Raw genomic sequence first — 17309 nt, forward strand, 5'->3', positions numbered from 1 at the left:
TGTGCCTCTCAGTAAGGCCGGAAATGACGGCACACCTGGAGTAGGGGAAAGGGGCTTGGTGGAAAACAGAGTTGCAAAGTGGAAGGATTATTTAGATAAAAATTCTTTGACACACTCAGAGAGGCCTTATTTTCATCTGACTGATCAGCGTCAAGGGTGCCCCAAGGCTCTTGCTTATCAGGGACCCTTAGCTTTTGATTCAGAACATAAGAGTTGCTTCGGACTGCAAGAAGGTAATTAGGGACACACACGAAGGAATGAATGGGAAGTATATCGACATCACGCGGGAGATTAGCTTGCTTCGGACCTTGATGTCATCAACCTCAAGTTCCTCCATCTATGCTTTGAGGCCATGTCTGGTCTTAAGATCAACTTCAACAAGAGTGAAGTTGTGGTTTTAGGCCTGCTCAGATGACGATCAACAACGGATTTGGACAACTTGAACTGCAAGTTGTCCTCCTTCCCCATTATGTACTTAGGGATGCCGCTGTCTAATTCGAGGGTACCTTGAGTGAGTTCAGACCGCTTATCGGTCGGGTCGTGTCTAGGCCGGAGCCATGGTGTGGTCATTTTATGTCCAAAGGGAGTAAGACAGTTCGTGTTGACTCCTCCCTATCTAGTCTCCCCATGTATATGGGGTTGTATATCCTGCCGGAAGGGGTTCATAACTAGACCTTTCCCGGTACTTCTAGCAAGTGACGGATGGCCGATAGAAATACCATATGGTCACTAGGCTGATGTCTGCATGCGAAAGGACTTGGGAGGGATAGGCATTATTGCGTCTCATTGCATGAACATGGCTCTTATGCTGAGATGGGTCTAGCGAACACTTCATGGGGATGGAGGATCATGGCTACAACTTGCTCAAGCAAAGTATCTGCAGGGCTGACCCTTCCTTGCCTGTGAGTGTAGGGAGGGGTCCCAATTCTGAAAGTCCATCCAACGGATCAAGCATGATCTGCAATGGGCTCTTTGTCTCCATTGGCAATAGAGAGTTGGACCTCTTTTGGCTTGACCCGTGGGTGGGCGGGTTTCCGTTGTGTATCGAGTTCCCAAACATGTTTACTATCTGCTCAGATCCAATTGTGTTGACTTCCATGAGAGCCCACAATGGATATTGGAACATCTTGTTCTAAAGGACATTTGGTCCGTGGAGACCGTGGACTGTGCCAACTTGTCGGCTGCCCTCCCGCCAATGCTCGCGGACTATCTGGACACCATTTCTTGGCAGCTGTCATCTCTTTCATGAATCTTTCTGTTACGGAAAACACCCTTGTAGCTGAGGATCAAAATCTTTTGTTTGGCAACTGCTATGAAATCGCCTCCCATCTGGGATGGAGGTGATCAAACGACGTGACCCTGGGAATGGGTTGTGTCCCATTTATGAAGTTCTGAAGACGGGGACACATATTTCTCGTCCACGTCGGCGAGATTTCTTTGGAGCTTTGTCCGTGAGGCTCTGGGGCCAGACTGGGAGGCACTAGACCAGTCTGGGTTCCTACAAATCTGTGCGAACCAGACCGGGAGGAGGAGACGCTTCTTCTGGCTTTGTGTTCGCGGCGCTAACTTGAACCCTGTGAACAACATGCAACAAAATGTTGATTGTGTGGATCTTTCTTAGGCGGGCATCTCACTCTATCTTCAAATTCCTTACATTTTTGCAGTACTGTAACCCGCTTTCTAGATAGCGGGATTACGGCCGGTTTGGCTACATGATGAACGTGATGATTGCTGCCTCACGCCGTCTTGCTTCGCTGCCAACTACTTGTGGTTTTTTCTTCTCTTTCTTTTATGTTTCTTTTTCGTGTGTTTGTGCTGTTGCCCTGAAAGACTATTTTATTTTGATACGACACTTAATTTTGTTGTATGAACGTGATGATTGCTTTATTTATAAACCTTGTTTCAAGAGAAGGCAGTGTCAACTCTCCAGCCCCATGTCAACTAAAGTTTAGTTTTTTGTGAGCCGATCGAGTCGTGGCCTCCTCGTGGGTACAAAGTGGTGGCGAGAGAATTCAGGCTAGAGCAGGGCCCACTCTTGAGCGACTTGCCGTAGACACTCCGGGGTGTAGTGTCCCCCCAGGCGTTAACTAAGGTTATACGCGGAGTACCGAGTCCTGTTGGATATGTTGGGCATGTGTGTGTGCGCGCCTGACCACAACGGAGAAATTAACGCCGCGAGCAATGGCGGCCACGCCGTGGCTTCTTCTTCTCTGCCTCAGCCTCGCCGCCGGAGGCGTACTGCAAGCTCGTGCCCAGCCTGACAGTAACGGTATGTACTTATATGGGTTCTCAAAAATTTTCTAAAGATGATTACTGCAAGTTGACAAAAATCATGTAAAATTTCACTTTGTCCTTTGTCCATACTGTATGATCAATTTATCTCATATATCTGCGCGTGTTCGACCGATCGCGTGCTGTTTGCACGGCAGGATTCATAAGCATAGACTGCGGACTGCAGGGGGAGGAGGGCTACGTGGACACGGCCACCAAGCTCTCGTACTACCCGGACACCGGCTTCACCGACGGCGCCGGCACCTGCCGCAACATTTCGGCCGACTACATAACGCCGTCCTTGTGCAAGTGCATGTATACCGTCCGCAGCTTCCCATCCGGCCCGCGGAACTGCTACACGCTCCGCTCCCTCGTGCCCGGGCTCAAGTACCTCATCCGGGCCAAGTTCATGTACGGCAACTACGACGCCCTCCGCCGGCCACCCATCTTTGACCTCCACATCGGCGTCAACCACTGGCACACCGTGAACATCACGAAGCCGCATGTGGAGAAGTCTGTGGAGGCCATCCTTGTGGTGCCAGACGACTTCGTGCAAGTTTGCCTGATCAACACCGGCGCTGGGACGCCCTTCATCTCTTCGCTGGAGCTCAGGCCGCTCAAAAAGACGATCTACCCGCAGGTGACTGCAGCACACGGGCTCCTGCTCTCTGAGAGGATCAACTTCGGCCAGATTGATGAAAACAACGTCATCAGGTGAGCCAAAGACGATCGCAAACTTCCCTATGTTGTTTCTATGCATGCCATGAATCTTAATTAGTACTACCTTTGTTCCTAAATACTTTCGCCGTTCCAAAATAAGTGTGTCAACTTTGTACTAATTTTGGGACACTTATTTTGGAACGGAGGGAGTATTTTTAACCGCGAAGTCATTCGATCAATCGATCAGGTATCCTGGCGATACATATGACAGAATATGGACGCCTGTGGTCAGCTCTGGAACATATACCGAGGTATCGACGACGAGCAAGGTCATACCGGACAGCCTCTTTGAGGTACCGACGACCGTGATGCAGACGGCGATGAGGCCACGAAATGTCTCAAGCGGCATGTCATTGTCTTGGGACCCTGAGCCCCAACCCAACAATCCATCGCCAGGGTACATCATCATCATGCACTTCTCTGAACTAGAGTTCCTCCTGTTCAATGTCACACGTGAGTTCTCAATCAACCTCAACAATGAGCCATGGCACCCAGACAACATCATGCCCAAATACCTCTACGGAGCCGCCATCTACAATAGCGTCCCCTCCTGGAAGAGCCGCTACGACATATCCATCATTCCCACCGTCAGAGCAACGCAACCGCCTATCATCAATGCTATTGAAACGTACACCGTCGTCACCACCACCAACCTTGGCACCGACTCCCTGGATGGTACGTTTTATTGAGATGCAAAAAATGCATATAGATGGACAAGCACACACTGAAAAGAGTTACATATTCATAAGTGGCTTGAGATTCTTTTAAAACTCTTCTAACCTGCTAACTAAAATTGCACAAATATTTCACTAAACTGCACACGTTCAACAGGTGCAATTTTAGATTTATATAGCAGTACACAAATTCTGAGGATCTGAAGCAACTGTGAATTAGCAAAAGTGCATTGAAAAATTGAGAACTACTAACTGCAGTGTCTGCGATCATGGCAATCAAGGTGAAGTATCAGGTGCATAAAAACTGGTTTGGCGACCCTTGCGGCCCGGAGACTGTTATGGTGTGGGACAGGTTGACATGTAGCTACGCCACTACAAGCCCCCCGAGGATTATACGCTTGTAAGTACTAGATCATGAAAGTAGTGATCTAAACGCTCTTATATTTCTTTACGGGGGAAGTAGTTCATATCAATCTGTTAGGATTTTATGTTAGTGAAAACCGTAACTGGTAATATTAAATGGAGAAGAGGGTTACATTTCTACTATCATCAACTGAAACTGACCCACTGATCATTTGCTGTATGCAGGGACTTGTCCTTGAGAGGTCTGAACGGTGATATCTCATCTTCTTTCACCAATCTCAAAGCTATCCAGTACTTGTACGTCTTCTGTTATGGATCTGTCTTAATGTCCACTCTAGTTTGTGCAACAATAATGATAAGAAAGTGTTTCATATCTTGCAGGAATCTATCAAACAATAACTTGGTAGGGTCAATTCCAGATGCCCTTTCGCAGTTAACTTCATTGACAGTTCTGTAAGTCGGGCAACTTTTGTCAAAATTTAGCCATTCCCATGTATTACTTCCGAGTCATGTAAAATTGTCTTAGGATTTCTTTTCTGCAGAGATTTGTCACACAACCAGCTCAATGGAGCAATCCCATCTAGACTTCTCAAAAGAGTTGAAGACGGCTCACTGAATCTAAGGTACCCCCCCCCCCCCTCAAACTGACCCACACATTTTAATTCCCATTCTATCTAACATTATTGCCCACAAATTTAATTAACTATCTCTATTTAATATTTGTTAGATATGGCAACAACCGAGACCTTTGCGCCAATGACAATTCATGTCGGCTGGAACCTAAATGGAAGAGCAATCTTGCCATCTATATTGTCGTCCCTGTGGTTGTGTCCATGATTGTGGTGATAGTAGTGGTAGTACTCTTGTGCTCACTAAGACGTAAGAGACAAGGTGAGGCATAGGCAAGAGCACAACCAGCGAATGATCTTTTTCGCAATCACACTACTAAGTCTAGTTGTATTGTTTGTCACCTATTAAGGATCAATGAATAACTCCGTGGAGCCACAGAATGAAGCCACGACGAGCTATTTGCCGGGAAACAATGCTCATAGGGACAGTTTTTCACTACATCAACTTGAGAGTCGCCGGTTCACGTACGAAGAGCTCAAGATTATAACAAACAACTTCCAACGAGTACTTGGCCAGGGAGGGTTCGGGTACGTCTATGATGGTTTTCTGGAGGACGACACTCAGGTGGCGGTAAAGTTACGGTCTCATTCTTCCACTCAAGGTTTCAAGGAGTTCCTTGCAGAGGTACATGCCTTTCTTTGATTGCACTTGATGTACCAAGGTAGGGATTGTGCCAAGAACTTTCGGGGTAAAATTTATAAATTGTGAACGTTTGTCCAGGCTCATATTTTAACACGGATTCATCACAAAAATCTTGTCAACTTGATTGGTTACTGCAAGGATGGGGAGTACATGGCACTTGTCTACGAGTATATGTCAGAGGGAACCCTGCATGAGCATCTTGAAGGCACGTAAGTCGTTCACATGTTAACTTCAGATTTAAATGTTTCTTGAGATTTCAAATTGACCAAATATAAAACTATTTATAGGAAGCAAACACAATGGAGGACGTTTATCGTGGAGACAAAGACTCCGAATCGCACTTGATTCTGCACAAGGTATGCACTTTAGTGTCGAGTTCGTTGTTGCTTAATGTTTTGTGTTTCCAAACACATGAGCACTGGTGTGTACGGTGATTTCCAGGGTTGGAGTATCTACACAAGGGGTGCGACCCACCTCTAATTCACAGGGATGTAAAGGCCTCCAATATCCTCTTGAACGCGAGGTTAGAGGCTAGGATTGCTGACTTCGGCTTATCCAAGACTTTCAGTGGCGGAAATGACTACGTGTCCACAACGACACTCGTTGGCACACCCGGATATGTCGACCCCGAGTACCACGCAACTATGCAGCTAACAGCTAAGAGCGACGTGTACAGTTTCGGTGTCGTGCTACTGGAACTGGTCACGGGGAAACCCGCCGTAGTGAGGGAGGCGGCACCCATCAACATCATTCATTGGTCACGACAACGGATGGAGCGGGGAAACATTGAAAGTGTGGTTGATGCACGTATGTGTGGCATTTACGATGTCAATAGTGTGTGGAAAGTGGTGGAAATTGCACTCAAGTGCACTGCATGTGTGTTGCCGCAACGACCCACCATGACTGACGTGGTGGATCAGCTGCAAGAATGCATCGAGCTCGAGGAAGGCCGCACCATTGAAGTTGGAAACAATGGCTTCTATACGAGTGGTGGCAGCGACAATCCGGACTTGAGTTATAATGCTTATATTGCTGACCATTCCAGTGATAGTACTACATTTCAGACTGAACACGGTGTCAAGAGGGTGCATTCAATGCCCACCGGTCCTGCTACACGTTGACAACTCCTATATTGGTTTGAGAATTTCGTATGAATGCAACAATAGATCCTACATATATATTTATTCTCTTGAAGGGATCCAGACGAGATACTGAAATTCTTTTGCCGAAGTGAGTGCACATGGATTGATATATCAAAACTCATCAAGAGTGTAGCATGCATTAATTTAATTTGGAAATAGGACCTTGAGATCGATATTTATTGCATGTAAAGTATGCCATTCTTGGTTGTTTCTTGTTAATTGACAAAACTATTGTATGATAGTCATTTCTATATGTGTTAGTTAGTGAGACAAATATATCTGAACAGGCGAATGATTAGAGTAGAAAACAAATATCAATATACACACATAAAAAAATCCGCACAACCATGGTGACCGCAATCATGTAAGAAAACTTATGTAATCTATACATCGAAGTAGAAAGAGAAATGCTGCTACATAACTACTACTAGGAACTCATACTCCAGGTGAAAGTGCATCTTGCCCCTTAGGTGAATTTTTGTAATCAATGTCAACATATCTCGAGGAACCAATGCCTACTACAAGTTCATTTTAGGAAAGTTCGTTGGGGGTGCAAAAAATGAAATGGAAGGTGACCCCCACAAATTTACATGAAGACAAGTGTTTGTCAAGCCCAGGGATTCTTCATTTTTATTTGAGTGATACAAGATCACATTGAGTCCATAGCCACGCTGATACTAACAATAGGGGACAAGGAAGCTATGATGAGTCTTTTTTTCTCTAAGTGCTTAAGGATCAAACTCCAAAAAAACTCAAAAGCCTTCAAACCTCCACTATATCTACCTAACTTTCATACACTTCGGAGTTCCCGAGCTATTTCGGCCGGAATTGGCGAGTGGTTCATCAGATATAGCCGCTGCAAAAGTCTAGTCATTCGGAGTTGCCAACTATTTCATTCGGAACCACTAAAGCACTTGTGGCAAACATTTAGTCGCCTTCTCAGGATTTCCTAAACCATTTGGTCGGAATTTCCGAAGTGGTTACAGAGAGTATGCCACTGACATTGGAGCATACAAATCGCTTCCTTTCAGACTGACCAAGCGATATGAAACTTTCTACCTGTCATACACATCGGAGCATCTGAGATGATCACTTCGGAGCTTCCGAGCTGTGTTAAAAAGTTGGCAATGGTCAAATTTCTAGTCCAGCCTGTTAATACCCTCACCTACGCCATCTGTTCACTCAAAGCAAACTTCAGTCCTATCATATATTCTGAGAGAGAACTTCACCTTTGTGTGCTTATTTCAAAGGGCTTTCTACCTCAACATCCAAGTCAATCCTTTGAGATACAATTCCCCTTTTTTTATTTCCACTCATACTTCTCCAATCCACAAGACAAATCTTGACAGAGTTTGAGTGCAAGTGGAGATTATCTTTCGAAGCAAAAGAGTAAGAGATTCATCATTAAGCAGTCTCACGCCATAAAAAAGGAGACATCTGTGATGATACACGTTTGTCATAGTAGATCATGTTTTCTGTTATCGATGTACATCCATGATGGTTTTATGACATAATCAAAATAGTGATACTTGTGTTGTCGTAGATGTGTTTCATGACAATATTCGTTGTTTCATCATGGAACTGCATGACATAAAATGTCACGTCATGGAAGTATTTCGTCAAGGGTAACAAACACGTGGAAGCCACCGTAACATGCCACCGTTAAGCCATCGGCGTTAACCTCACACATGCTGTAGTGAGGATTGGAGTCACAGAGCTTGTTCATTCTATTGTTGTGTAAATCACGCATGGTGTACCGCTAGACAATTTAGGTTTAAGTCACGAGTGAAACCATAGTTGAAAATTCGCAATCGGGCATGAATCCTTTGGTATTGAAGCAACATCCCTAGTAGTGTCAATGAAACGTCCAAAGAACAGGGAAGCATGGCCATGGCCACCGCACTCTAGTTTTCAAGTCATGCATCCTCATGGATCTGCCGGCCCTGTGAAAAGGCTAGAGATACATAAGAGTTACATGGGATTTACAAACTGATGAGTTTTGATTGGAGATTAAGAGGGAGGAGGGGCCCACCCTCGTGAAAATCAGGGGGGAGAGTTTAGTTAGAAAGAAAGAATCCTAGTCAGCGTGTAATGCGTGTAACTCTTTGCACGTTTAGCATTATTGTAGGAAGAGTGATGACCAGTTAGAAAGCATGTTAAATTCTCATGGACACTCATGTTTCCTTATCATCTCTAGCTAGTTGCCATTTACTAGAAAGGCATACGCCATGCTCTAACCCCCCCTCCCCCCCTCCCCCCCTAGTTGGACCCAGCGTTGTCGCGCAGGCGACACGATCGACAGTTAGATATGCTCCCACTCAGCCCACTCTAGCTTCCACTTCCACTGATGCACACGTCATTGGGAAAAGCCACTTGGCTGATGGGGCGGTAGGGCATCTGTCATGGGGTGTTGTGGTGGTGTAGTACCTGCACAATGAGATTGTAGCTTGGCACCCCGCGGAGGTGGCCGATGTGGTGGCCTACGGTGGTGGACATCTACGGCTGGTGGTCATCTCCTACAACACGGGTGGATGTTCCCGTTTTAAGCGCGGTCTTCCTGATCTGGTTCGCATGGCGTGGCCAACACCGATATGAGGTCGAGGCTGGTACGACGCAATTCCTCCTGATGTAGCGTGGGAGCCCCATTTTGGTAGTTGTTACCGCTACCGCTGCGCCACTTCTTTTGCCGAGGAGGCCAGTGATTTTGCCGTCATAGCGCTAGAGTTTTGCCCCTTGCATAGGTTTATGTGGTGCATGGTAGCTTGGTTCGCGCACCCAGATTGCGATTAAGGACAACATTGCATCTGTGTGTGTGTGGCGGTTTTTGGATCGAAGGTGGTAATGGCTATCACGATATGGTCTAGATCCACGGCTACACACTGCTTGGGAGGACGAGAGGTGCTGCTCGAGGGTCCCTCCATGGGATTTTGTCAACGCTGATTGCGTCTCTCTGGCTGGATTGATGGACCGTGTCATATTTTCAACCTTTTTGTTGTCATGGTCATTCTCAGCATGACAACGACCACGGCCGGACGATCCATGCAAGTGTTTGTCTTTGTATGCATATGCCATGGGATTGAGATCAGCTAGTGTAGGCGACAACTCAGGGTGATGACGGTTCGGTAGTGTCTCTCAAGTGCGTAGTCTTGAGCTCCAGAGTGAAAATCGGACTTTAGTTACTTCTACCTTGCATTGCTCAGAGTTATCTTTGGGGTTGACAACCCATGATTTGACCATCAGTGGTAGGCGACACGGTGTGTCATTCCCTTTCTCCAGGTGGTGTTGTCGAAGAACCTCTCTCACGGTTCCTGGATTGCCAAGGGTGGGGCCTCACTAGTAGAAAAAGGGCCATATGTCCCGGTTCCTAAGACCCATTTGTCCCGGTTGGGGAACCTGGACTAAAGGGTTGGTACTAAAGCCCTAAACATTTAGTCCCGATTCTTACACCAAACGGGACAGATGGGCCTCCACGTGGCCGCTGCGGTGAGCCCAGGCAGGAGGGCCTTTGGTCCCGGTTGGTAGCACCAACCGGGACCAAAAGGCATCCACGCGTCAGCAGCTGGCAGGAGCTGAGGTTTTTGTTTTTTTTGAAAGGGGGTGGTTTAGGGGGTTTTGGGGGGTTAATTTAGGGTGTTAGCTAGCTAATAGAGAGAAGTGTCCTCTCTTATCTCCGTGCTTGGTTTACCAACGCTACTGCTATGCGTAAACATGGCTTACATTGAAGTGAAGGCAACATGTGGTGCATGTCGAAAGTAATACTAATCCTAACTTGATCAAGTTTGGATTAGTACTACTTTCGACATGCAGCACATGTTGCCTTCACTTCAATCCAATCCATGTTCATTTCACCCACTGATATATAATTACTCTTCATGCTCGCATCATGCATCATCATAATAACAAGTCCTACTAATCATCATCATACAACTTCTACTCGTTATTAATAACAAGTCATACGATCATCATCCTCATAGTCATCGAACCAACCCAATATAATTGTTCTTAGCACATGATCAAAAAAATCAGTATTAGGTAGGACCTAAATACCCTCTTTAAGGTAAAATAACATAAAACAATATAGGCCCCGACTCTCCATTATGGAGAATGGAGATCATCCTGTCTCCAATTCTTGCGCTTCGTTTCCTTTTGCTTCCAAGAACCTCCTTACGACTGTCCATACTTTTTTCCATTCTTTGATTAGCATGTGTTCACCGGTTTTAGAAATCCGGTATGGACAGGTGAGATTCGTAGGATGACCTGGCTGTATGTTCAAAACATCAAGGCGACCATTCTGATACATCAAATGAGGCACACAATCCATCGGGATTCTCTGTTCAAAAACATAGTAATAACTTCGTAGTTAGCAATGATGTACTAGTTTTAGAAGTATGCAAAAGATGCACGGATGTCGTAATAGTAAAAAATCTTACCAGGGTATCTCCATAGAAGTTACCGTGGTTCAACACGTGCACTAGTGGCATGTATTGACCATAATTTGGAGGAGTATCATAATAGGTATTGTAATTCTCAAGGTCAGTACAAAATGCGATCATATGATTTTTCTCCTGATAAGTTAATTCGGAGCCATCGGTGTAGTGGGTTTTGTCTACCATCTTCCGCACATTGTTTGAAGAATGAAAATAAGCTGTTAATGGAAATAAGCTGTCAACTATTTTGAAATAAATAATATAAATTAGCTAATAACTATGTTTGAGAAACTCACATAGCGGTAGAATTGGAAGCGTATCAACAAGGAACCAAATGTCCATATTGTCTTGCTCGGTGTCAGGATCACCAAGATCCATGGTGACAAGCATATCCTCATAAAAACCATACATCTTGCAAAGTGCTTCTCAATTTGGGCAACCAAAATGGGTTACGCTCTGAGAATTGTACAGATTTACTTCAAAATCCATACCATGATGGGTCCTTAGGTGAATTTTCTTTGTTTCGAAACTTTCATGGTCTTCAGAACCCATCCTCTTCAAGACATAGCGTCTTGCATGACATGGGATAACCTAGTCGAATTGTAAAAGATGAAAATACACGTTGAAATAGTTGAAGTCGTGCTTAATTACGAAAAAACACTTGTCGTCGTTGCGTACCGTTTCAACATCGAAGGTCTCCCGGAGCTTAATTCTGAAGCGCCGATCTTCGTCCAGGTGAAGGAACCTGTCGCACGGACCTCGGTCGTCGTTGCACCAGGAGCACTCCCCCGGGAGACTTCGTCGTCCGAGTACGACATTTCCTATGTTCATAATTCAAAGATTAAACTTGTACAATTAAATATATGTACTACAAAAACTAAATTAGAACATTATTATTCATCACGGGTTGACTATCGGTCTGTCGAGTCTTTTCTTAAAAACTCTCAGCTCACGTGGTGTATATATTCGACCGTCGGTGATGGTAGCTCCTCCTTTCGTTCCCGAGTGCATTACACCAAATTGTCTAGCACACGGGAACGAAGGAGAAGCTACCCCCATGACAACAGTCGGGATTCTTCATCCTCTCATATATATATGGTGGAGACTCTCCCTCACTGATTCCTCTCTGTCATTTGCGACCGTCGGTGATGGTAGCTCCTCCTTTCGTTCCCGAGTGCATTACACCAAATTGTCTAGCACACGGGAACGAAGGAGAAGCTACCCCCACGACAACAGTCGGGATTCTTCGTCCTCTCATATATGGTGGAGACTCGACAGACTTAAAGTCAACCCGAAATATCATTTAATTATCTTTCTAAAAAAAGGACATATCGAGCGCCTGAAATTTGCCGGAACGGAAATATACATGTTTTTATCTACATCATATGAGCATTCAAACTTGATGGCCATTACATTTCAATGGTTGAAAATATGAGCAAAAACATTTCAAAATATCTTATAGGACTCATATTGACATGGAGATTTGGCTGGTCTCACCTCGAGGTCGGAGGGGGGTCGGTGACGGGGACGACGGCGGGGATGATGGAGGTGGCTCCTAGATTTCTGCAAAAACAAAAACCCTATAAGCTATCAACTAATCAAATGCATACGCCTTGCATAGTGCTCTCTAATTTTACCATTCAAAGTAGGCAGTAGTTTTCCAATTTGAGCATTCAATAAGAAAAACCAAATCGTAAAATAAATTAGTATTCAAATTAGCATGCATTCAATAAGCAAAACTACATCATCTCTTGCGTCCGTACATCGTCGAATATTATCACTAATACACCTCGAATAGTATCATACATATAGCATCGCTAATACAGCTAGAATCGTAGCGCCCGACGGGTGTCGGCGCGGGCGGTGGACATCCAAAGAGAAGGAACCATCACAGGATCATAGCTCCAGTGAGATCGCTGAAGAACCTCCCAGGTATTGGAGAACCTGCCCTCCAACGCAACCATGTAGCGACGGACGTGCTCGTCCTCCTCGCTGACACGGTGACGTACCACCTCCGCGGTGTCCGGAAGCCTCGGCACCGTCACTGGCCCATGCGACCGTCACCAAACAAGGTTCGGGTCAACGACAGGCTGGCTCCTCACCAAGCTACGCCCCCCGGAAGGTAGCACCTCCCAATACCAGCCCGGCAAAGCCCAGTCCTGGATATGGCCCCTCTGATCAAGCAGGCCTCCTCCGCCGAGTCGACGACGAGGATGCGGGATAGGCATCGTTGACGTCGATGCGGGAATAATTGCTTTAACTAAAAAAATAAACTAGTTCTATTAATTTTCTTACTAAAAATAAAGTACTTCTATAGTAAAATAAAGTAGTTTTATTAAATCAACTAGTTCAACTACTAAGCACTTACTATAAATAAAATAAAGTAGTACTTACTAAAAATAAACTACTTCTATAGTAAAATAAAGTAGTTTTTATTAAATCAACTAGTTCAGCTACTAAGCACTTAATTACTATAAACAAAATAAAGTAGTACTTACTAAAAATAAACTAGTTTAACTAGCTAGTTATATTAGTTTTCTAACTAATTCTATTAAACACTTACTAAAAAACATCTAATTCAATTAATCTAAAATGCACACAAACCTAACATCTAATGCACTAACCTAAATCAGAGAATGTTCAAATAAAGTAGTATTGCTTGGTTTTTTAAAGAAATGTTCAAATAGAAAATTTAGTCAAAACGTAAAGGTTTTGCCTAATGCATTCTTCATATAGAAAATTGTTACTCTGTAATTTAATAATTTAGTACTGCGTGACTATACATAATAATCTGCGTGACTATACATAATTACTAGTATATATACATGAAAAAAATACATATATGAAAAAAAAATGAAAAAACAGAGTCGGGGCGGCGGCGGCTCACAGCGGGGCTGGCCGGCGAGGACGACGACGGGGGCAGCTAGGGCGTCGGCGGGGGCGGCGAGGGCGTCGGCGGGGGCGGGCGACGGCGACAGCGTGCGGGGGCGCGCGGGGACAGGGGCACGGGCGACGGTGACGTACGGCGTGCTGGGGCAGGGGTACAGGCGACGGCGACGGCGTGGGCGGCAGACGGCAACGGCGCGGGCGGCGGACGGCGTCGGTGTGGGCTCCTGGGCAGGGGCGACGGAGACGGCGTCCGGCAACCTAGCGGCGTCGAGGAGGTTCGCGCGCGCCGTCGTCGGGAGCAACTGCTAGATGAAAAGTGAAATTTTCTAAGTGTTTGCTATATATACATGAAGCATTGGTCCCGGTTCGTGGCACCAACCGGGAATGCAACCTTTAGTCCCGGTTGGTGCTACCAACCGCGACCGAAGGTCTCGTTTCAGCAGCCCAAAGGGCGGGAAACAATGCAACCCATTAGTCCCGGTTGGTTATAGGAACCGGTACCAATGCAACCCATTAGTCCCGGTTGGTGCCACCAACCAGGACCAAAGGTCGTGTGCTGGAACTGGCACGGTGCGGTGTGATGTTTAGTCCCACCTCGCTAGCCGAGAGGGGCTCGGAGTGGTTTATAAGCCCCGCCGAGCCGACCACTTCGAGCTCCTCTCTACTACATGCTTACGGGCCTAAATCCACTCTCTATGCCTGTGGGCCTATTGGGCCTACTGCGGGCCTGCATCCTGGCCCCACTAGCGGATTTCTAGTCGTATGCAGGTCGTGGTGGCCCAGTAGGTGGCACTTTTTTTATTTTTTTTCCAGTTTTTTGCTTTCTTCTTTGTTTTATTTATTTTATTTTGTTTCTACTTACAGCAAAATACTTACTAGTTTTTCAGTTATTCTTTTTGGTTTTAAGTAATAAAAATTATAAACTTTCTGTTAGTGCCATTAATTTTACAATTTAAATAGTTTAAATTTAAATTATTTAAAATTTGTGTGAATCACTAGTTTGTGATTAACTTTACTATAAAAATAGATTTTGGAGTGATTCCTTTTCCTGCTGTTTAATATTACTGTGTTTTATCATTATATTCAAAAATAGTTTTTGTTATTTTAGTTTCTAACAAAAGAAATCTTTATGATAATTCTTTTTGCCATTAAAGCTTCTAACAAAAAAAGTTCTTTATGAAAATTCTTTTTGCTTTTAATGTTTTGAACAGAAAATACTTTGATAATTCTAGTTGCATAAATTTTAGTTTATTATTTTTGCTATTAGAGTTTCATAAAAGTTTTATAATTCATTCTTTTTTATATTAGTTCATTCTTTGAGCTAAATGACCATGAAATTGAAAAGCACTACATCAATTTTCATTTTTTTGAACTTATTTGAACTCCAGACTCTTTGTGTGTTCAAAATGCACCACTCAAAGCCACATCATCAATTTTCAACCCTTTCTGACGTCATTTGTTATTTTTCATGCATTTACTGATTTTTTGAGCTAAATGACCCTGAAATTGAAAAGCACTACAGATGAACTCTGAAAAGGTTGAAAGTTGGCAGGGTATCATCATTTCACCCAAAAATAGCATGTGCTAAAAAGTAAAGAGGGTTACGGTAAAAACTGGATGCACTTCGTGTACAAAACGGACAATCTCTTTCGAAATAGCAGGGTTTCATACGGAAACTCGTCTGTTACACTACAGGAATCAGCTACTTTGCCGTCTGCCACGGCAGACAGCAAAGGCAAGGATGGCGGACGGCAAAAGGCTCCGGCAAAGTAGGCTACGGTAAAGAGCTTCTTTGCCGTCTGCTTTTTGAAGCGGACGGCAAAGGGGCCTTTTGCCATTAGCGGTGGATGGCAAAGAAAGCCGACGGCAATAAATTCGCTGTTAGTCCGTTAGGTGGCTAACGGCAGTCTTTGCCGTCCGTGGCTGATGGCAAAGAGCCTCAAGCCTTTACCGCCTACCACTGTAGGCAAACTGACCAAATGGGTCAGCTGCCAGGAAGCACAGGTGGTTGCCACATGGCTTCTTTGCCGTCTGCGGCGGACGGCAAAGAGCCCGTTGCCGTCGGTGGCAGACGGCAAAGAGCGTGCATTGCCTCTTTTTTCTGTTTTTTCTTATACCCAACCATTTTCACAGCAAATAGATGATACACATATATTTTTCACATGGCAAGTTCACAGCAAACATATGCGATATCCAACACATATAATTTCATCATACATGCATAGTTCCATCAACCATACATAGCAAGTTCCACATACATGCATCCAACCATACATATTACAATAGTGTCATCCTACCATACATGAATAGTTCATCGATACAAAAGAAACATAGTTCATCCAAACAAGCACTCCATCTATGCTAGCTTCCGTGAAGCGAACGAATTCTGCAAAATGGGAAATAAGAAAGTTAGAAGAATAAGATTAGAAGAAGAAGAAGAAGAAGAATATATGACATTTATGAGCTAATTTAGGTGAAATTGATCGTTTGTGAGCTAACTTAGGTGAAATGGATCGTTTATGAGCTAACCTAGGTGAAATGGATCGCTTATGAGCTAACTTAGGTAAAATGCATCATTTTAGAGCTAACCTAGGTAAGATGGATCATTTATGAGCTAAGTAAGGTAAAATGGGTCATTTTAGAGCTAACTTGGGTAAAATGGATCATTTATGAGCTAAGTAAGGTAAAATGGGTCATTTTAGAGCTAACTTGGGTAAAATGGATCGTTTATGAGCTAACTAAGGTAAAATGGATCATTTTAGAACTAACTTAGGTAAAATGGATTGTTTATGAGCTAACTAAGCTAATTATGCCATTTTTGACATAAGTAAGCTAAGTACATGTCATTATTGAGCAAACCTAGTTAACTAAGCATATTAGAGCTAACTTTGGTCATTTTGGAGGAAACAAAGCTAAGTATAGATCGTTTTAGAGCTAACTTAGGTAAAATGGATGGTTTTGGAGGTCAGTAAGCTTATTAAGTCATTTTGGAGGAAATAAAGCTAAGTCTAGGTCATTGTGGTAAGCATTTTGGAGGAAATAAGGCTAAGTCTAGGTCTTTATGCATTTGTTAAGCAAAACACTAGAGAAACTTACCATGATCATGGAGGTGTAGGAGCGGGCAGGCTCGTGCCGGTAGCTGGAGAAGGATCGTGCGATGCTTGTCTGGAGTTACGCTGCACCAAAGATCATTTCCAATGTCTCGTTAGCATGATGACACTCAAATGTTAAGACTAGCAAGTAATGTCCATTCAAATTAAACTCACCGTGGTCCCAGGAGCAATCATTGCCATCGGTGGAGTGGTCTGACCGGTCTTCTCGCACACAGACTGCACATTTGGTTTTGACGACTCAGTCATACTAGTTAGTAATGAGACAAACACTACATGAATGTTTTGGCTAATCTGCAGAAGAAACTTACCAAAAGGAGCTCGTACATGGCCCTTGCCTGCATGTCATTCCGTGCCCTCTCCTCCTCCAACATCGTTGTCGTCCTCTCCTCCAACTCCCGCTGCCTCTCCGCCGCCTCCGCCAGAAGTTTCTCCGCTCTA

General features: G+C 44.4%; 1 protein-coding gene across 1 annotated transcript; it reads left to right on the forward strand.

Annotated features, from left to right (window-relative positions):
• The first annotated feature begins 1110 nt into the window (after positions 1–1110).
• LOC109749347 (putative leucine-rich repeat receptor-like protein kinase At2g19210) lies at positions 1111–6518 on the forward strand. The gene is made up of 13 exons (XM_073506408.1): positions 1111–1340; positions 2106–2269; positions 2430–2985; positions 3179–3666; positions 3924–4065; positions 4254–4325; positions 4410–4481; positions 4571–4651; positions 4756–4919; positions 5008–5282; positions 5379–5509; positions 5592–5656; positions 5742–6518. The coding sequence occupies exons 1-13, from the start codon at positions 1111–1113 to the stop codon at positions 6419–6421; spliced, it is 3120 nt and encodes a 1039-aa protein (XP_073362509.1). The 3' UTR covers positions 6422–6518.
• Positions 6519–17309: the final 10791 nt, after the last annotated feature.

The sequence above is a fragment of the Aegilops tauschii genome, chromosome 1 (genome assembly GCF_002575655.3).
Source record: "Aegilops tauschii subsp. strangulata cultivar AL8/78 chromosome 1, Aet v6.0, whole genome shotgun sequence".
In the NCBI taxonomy this organism is placed as follows: domain Eukaryota; kingdom Viridiplantae; phylum Streptophyta; class Magnoliopsida; order Poales; family Poaceae; genus Aegilops; species Aegilops tauschii.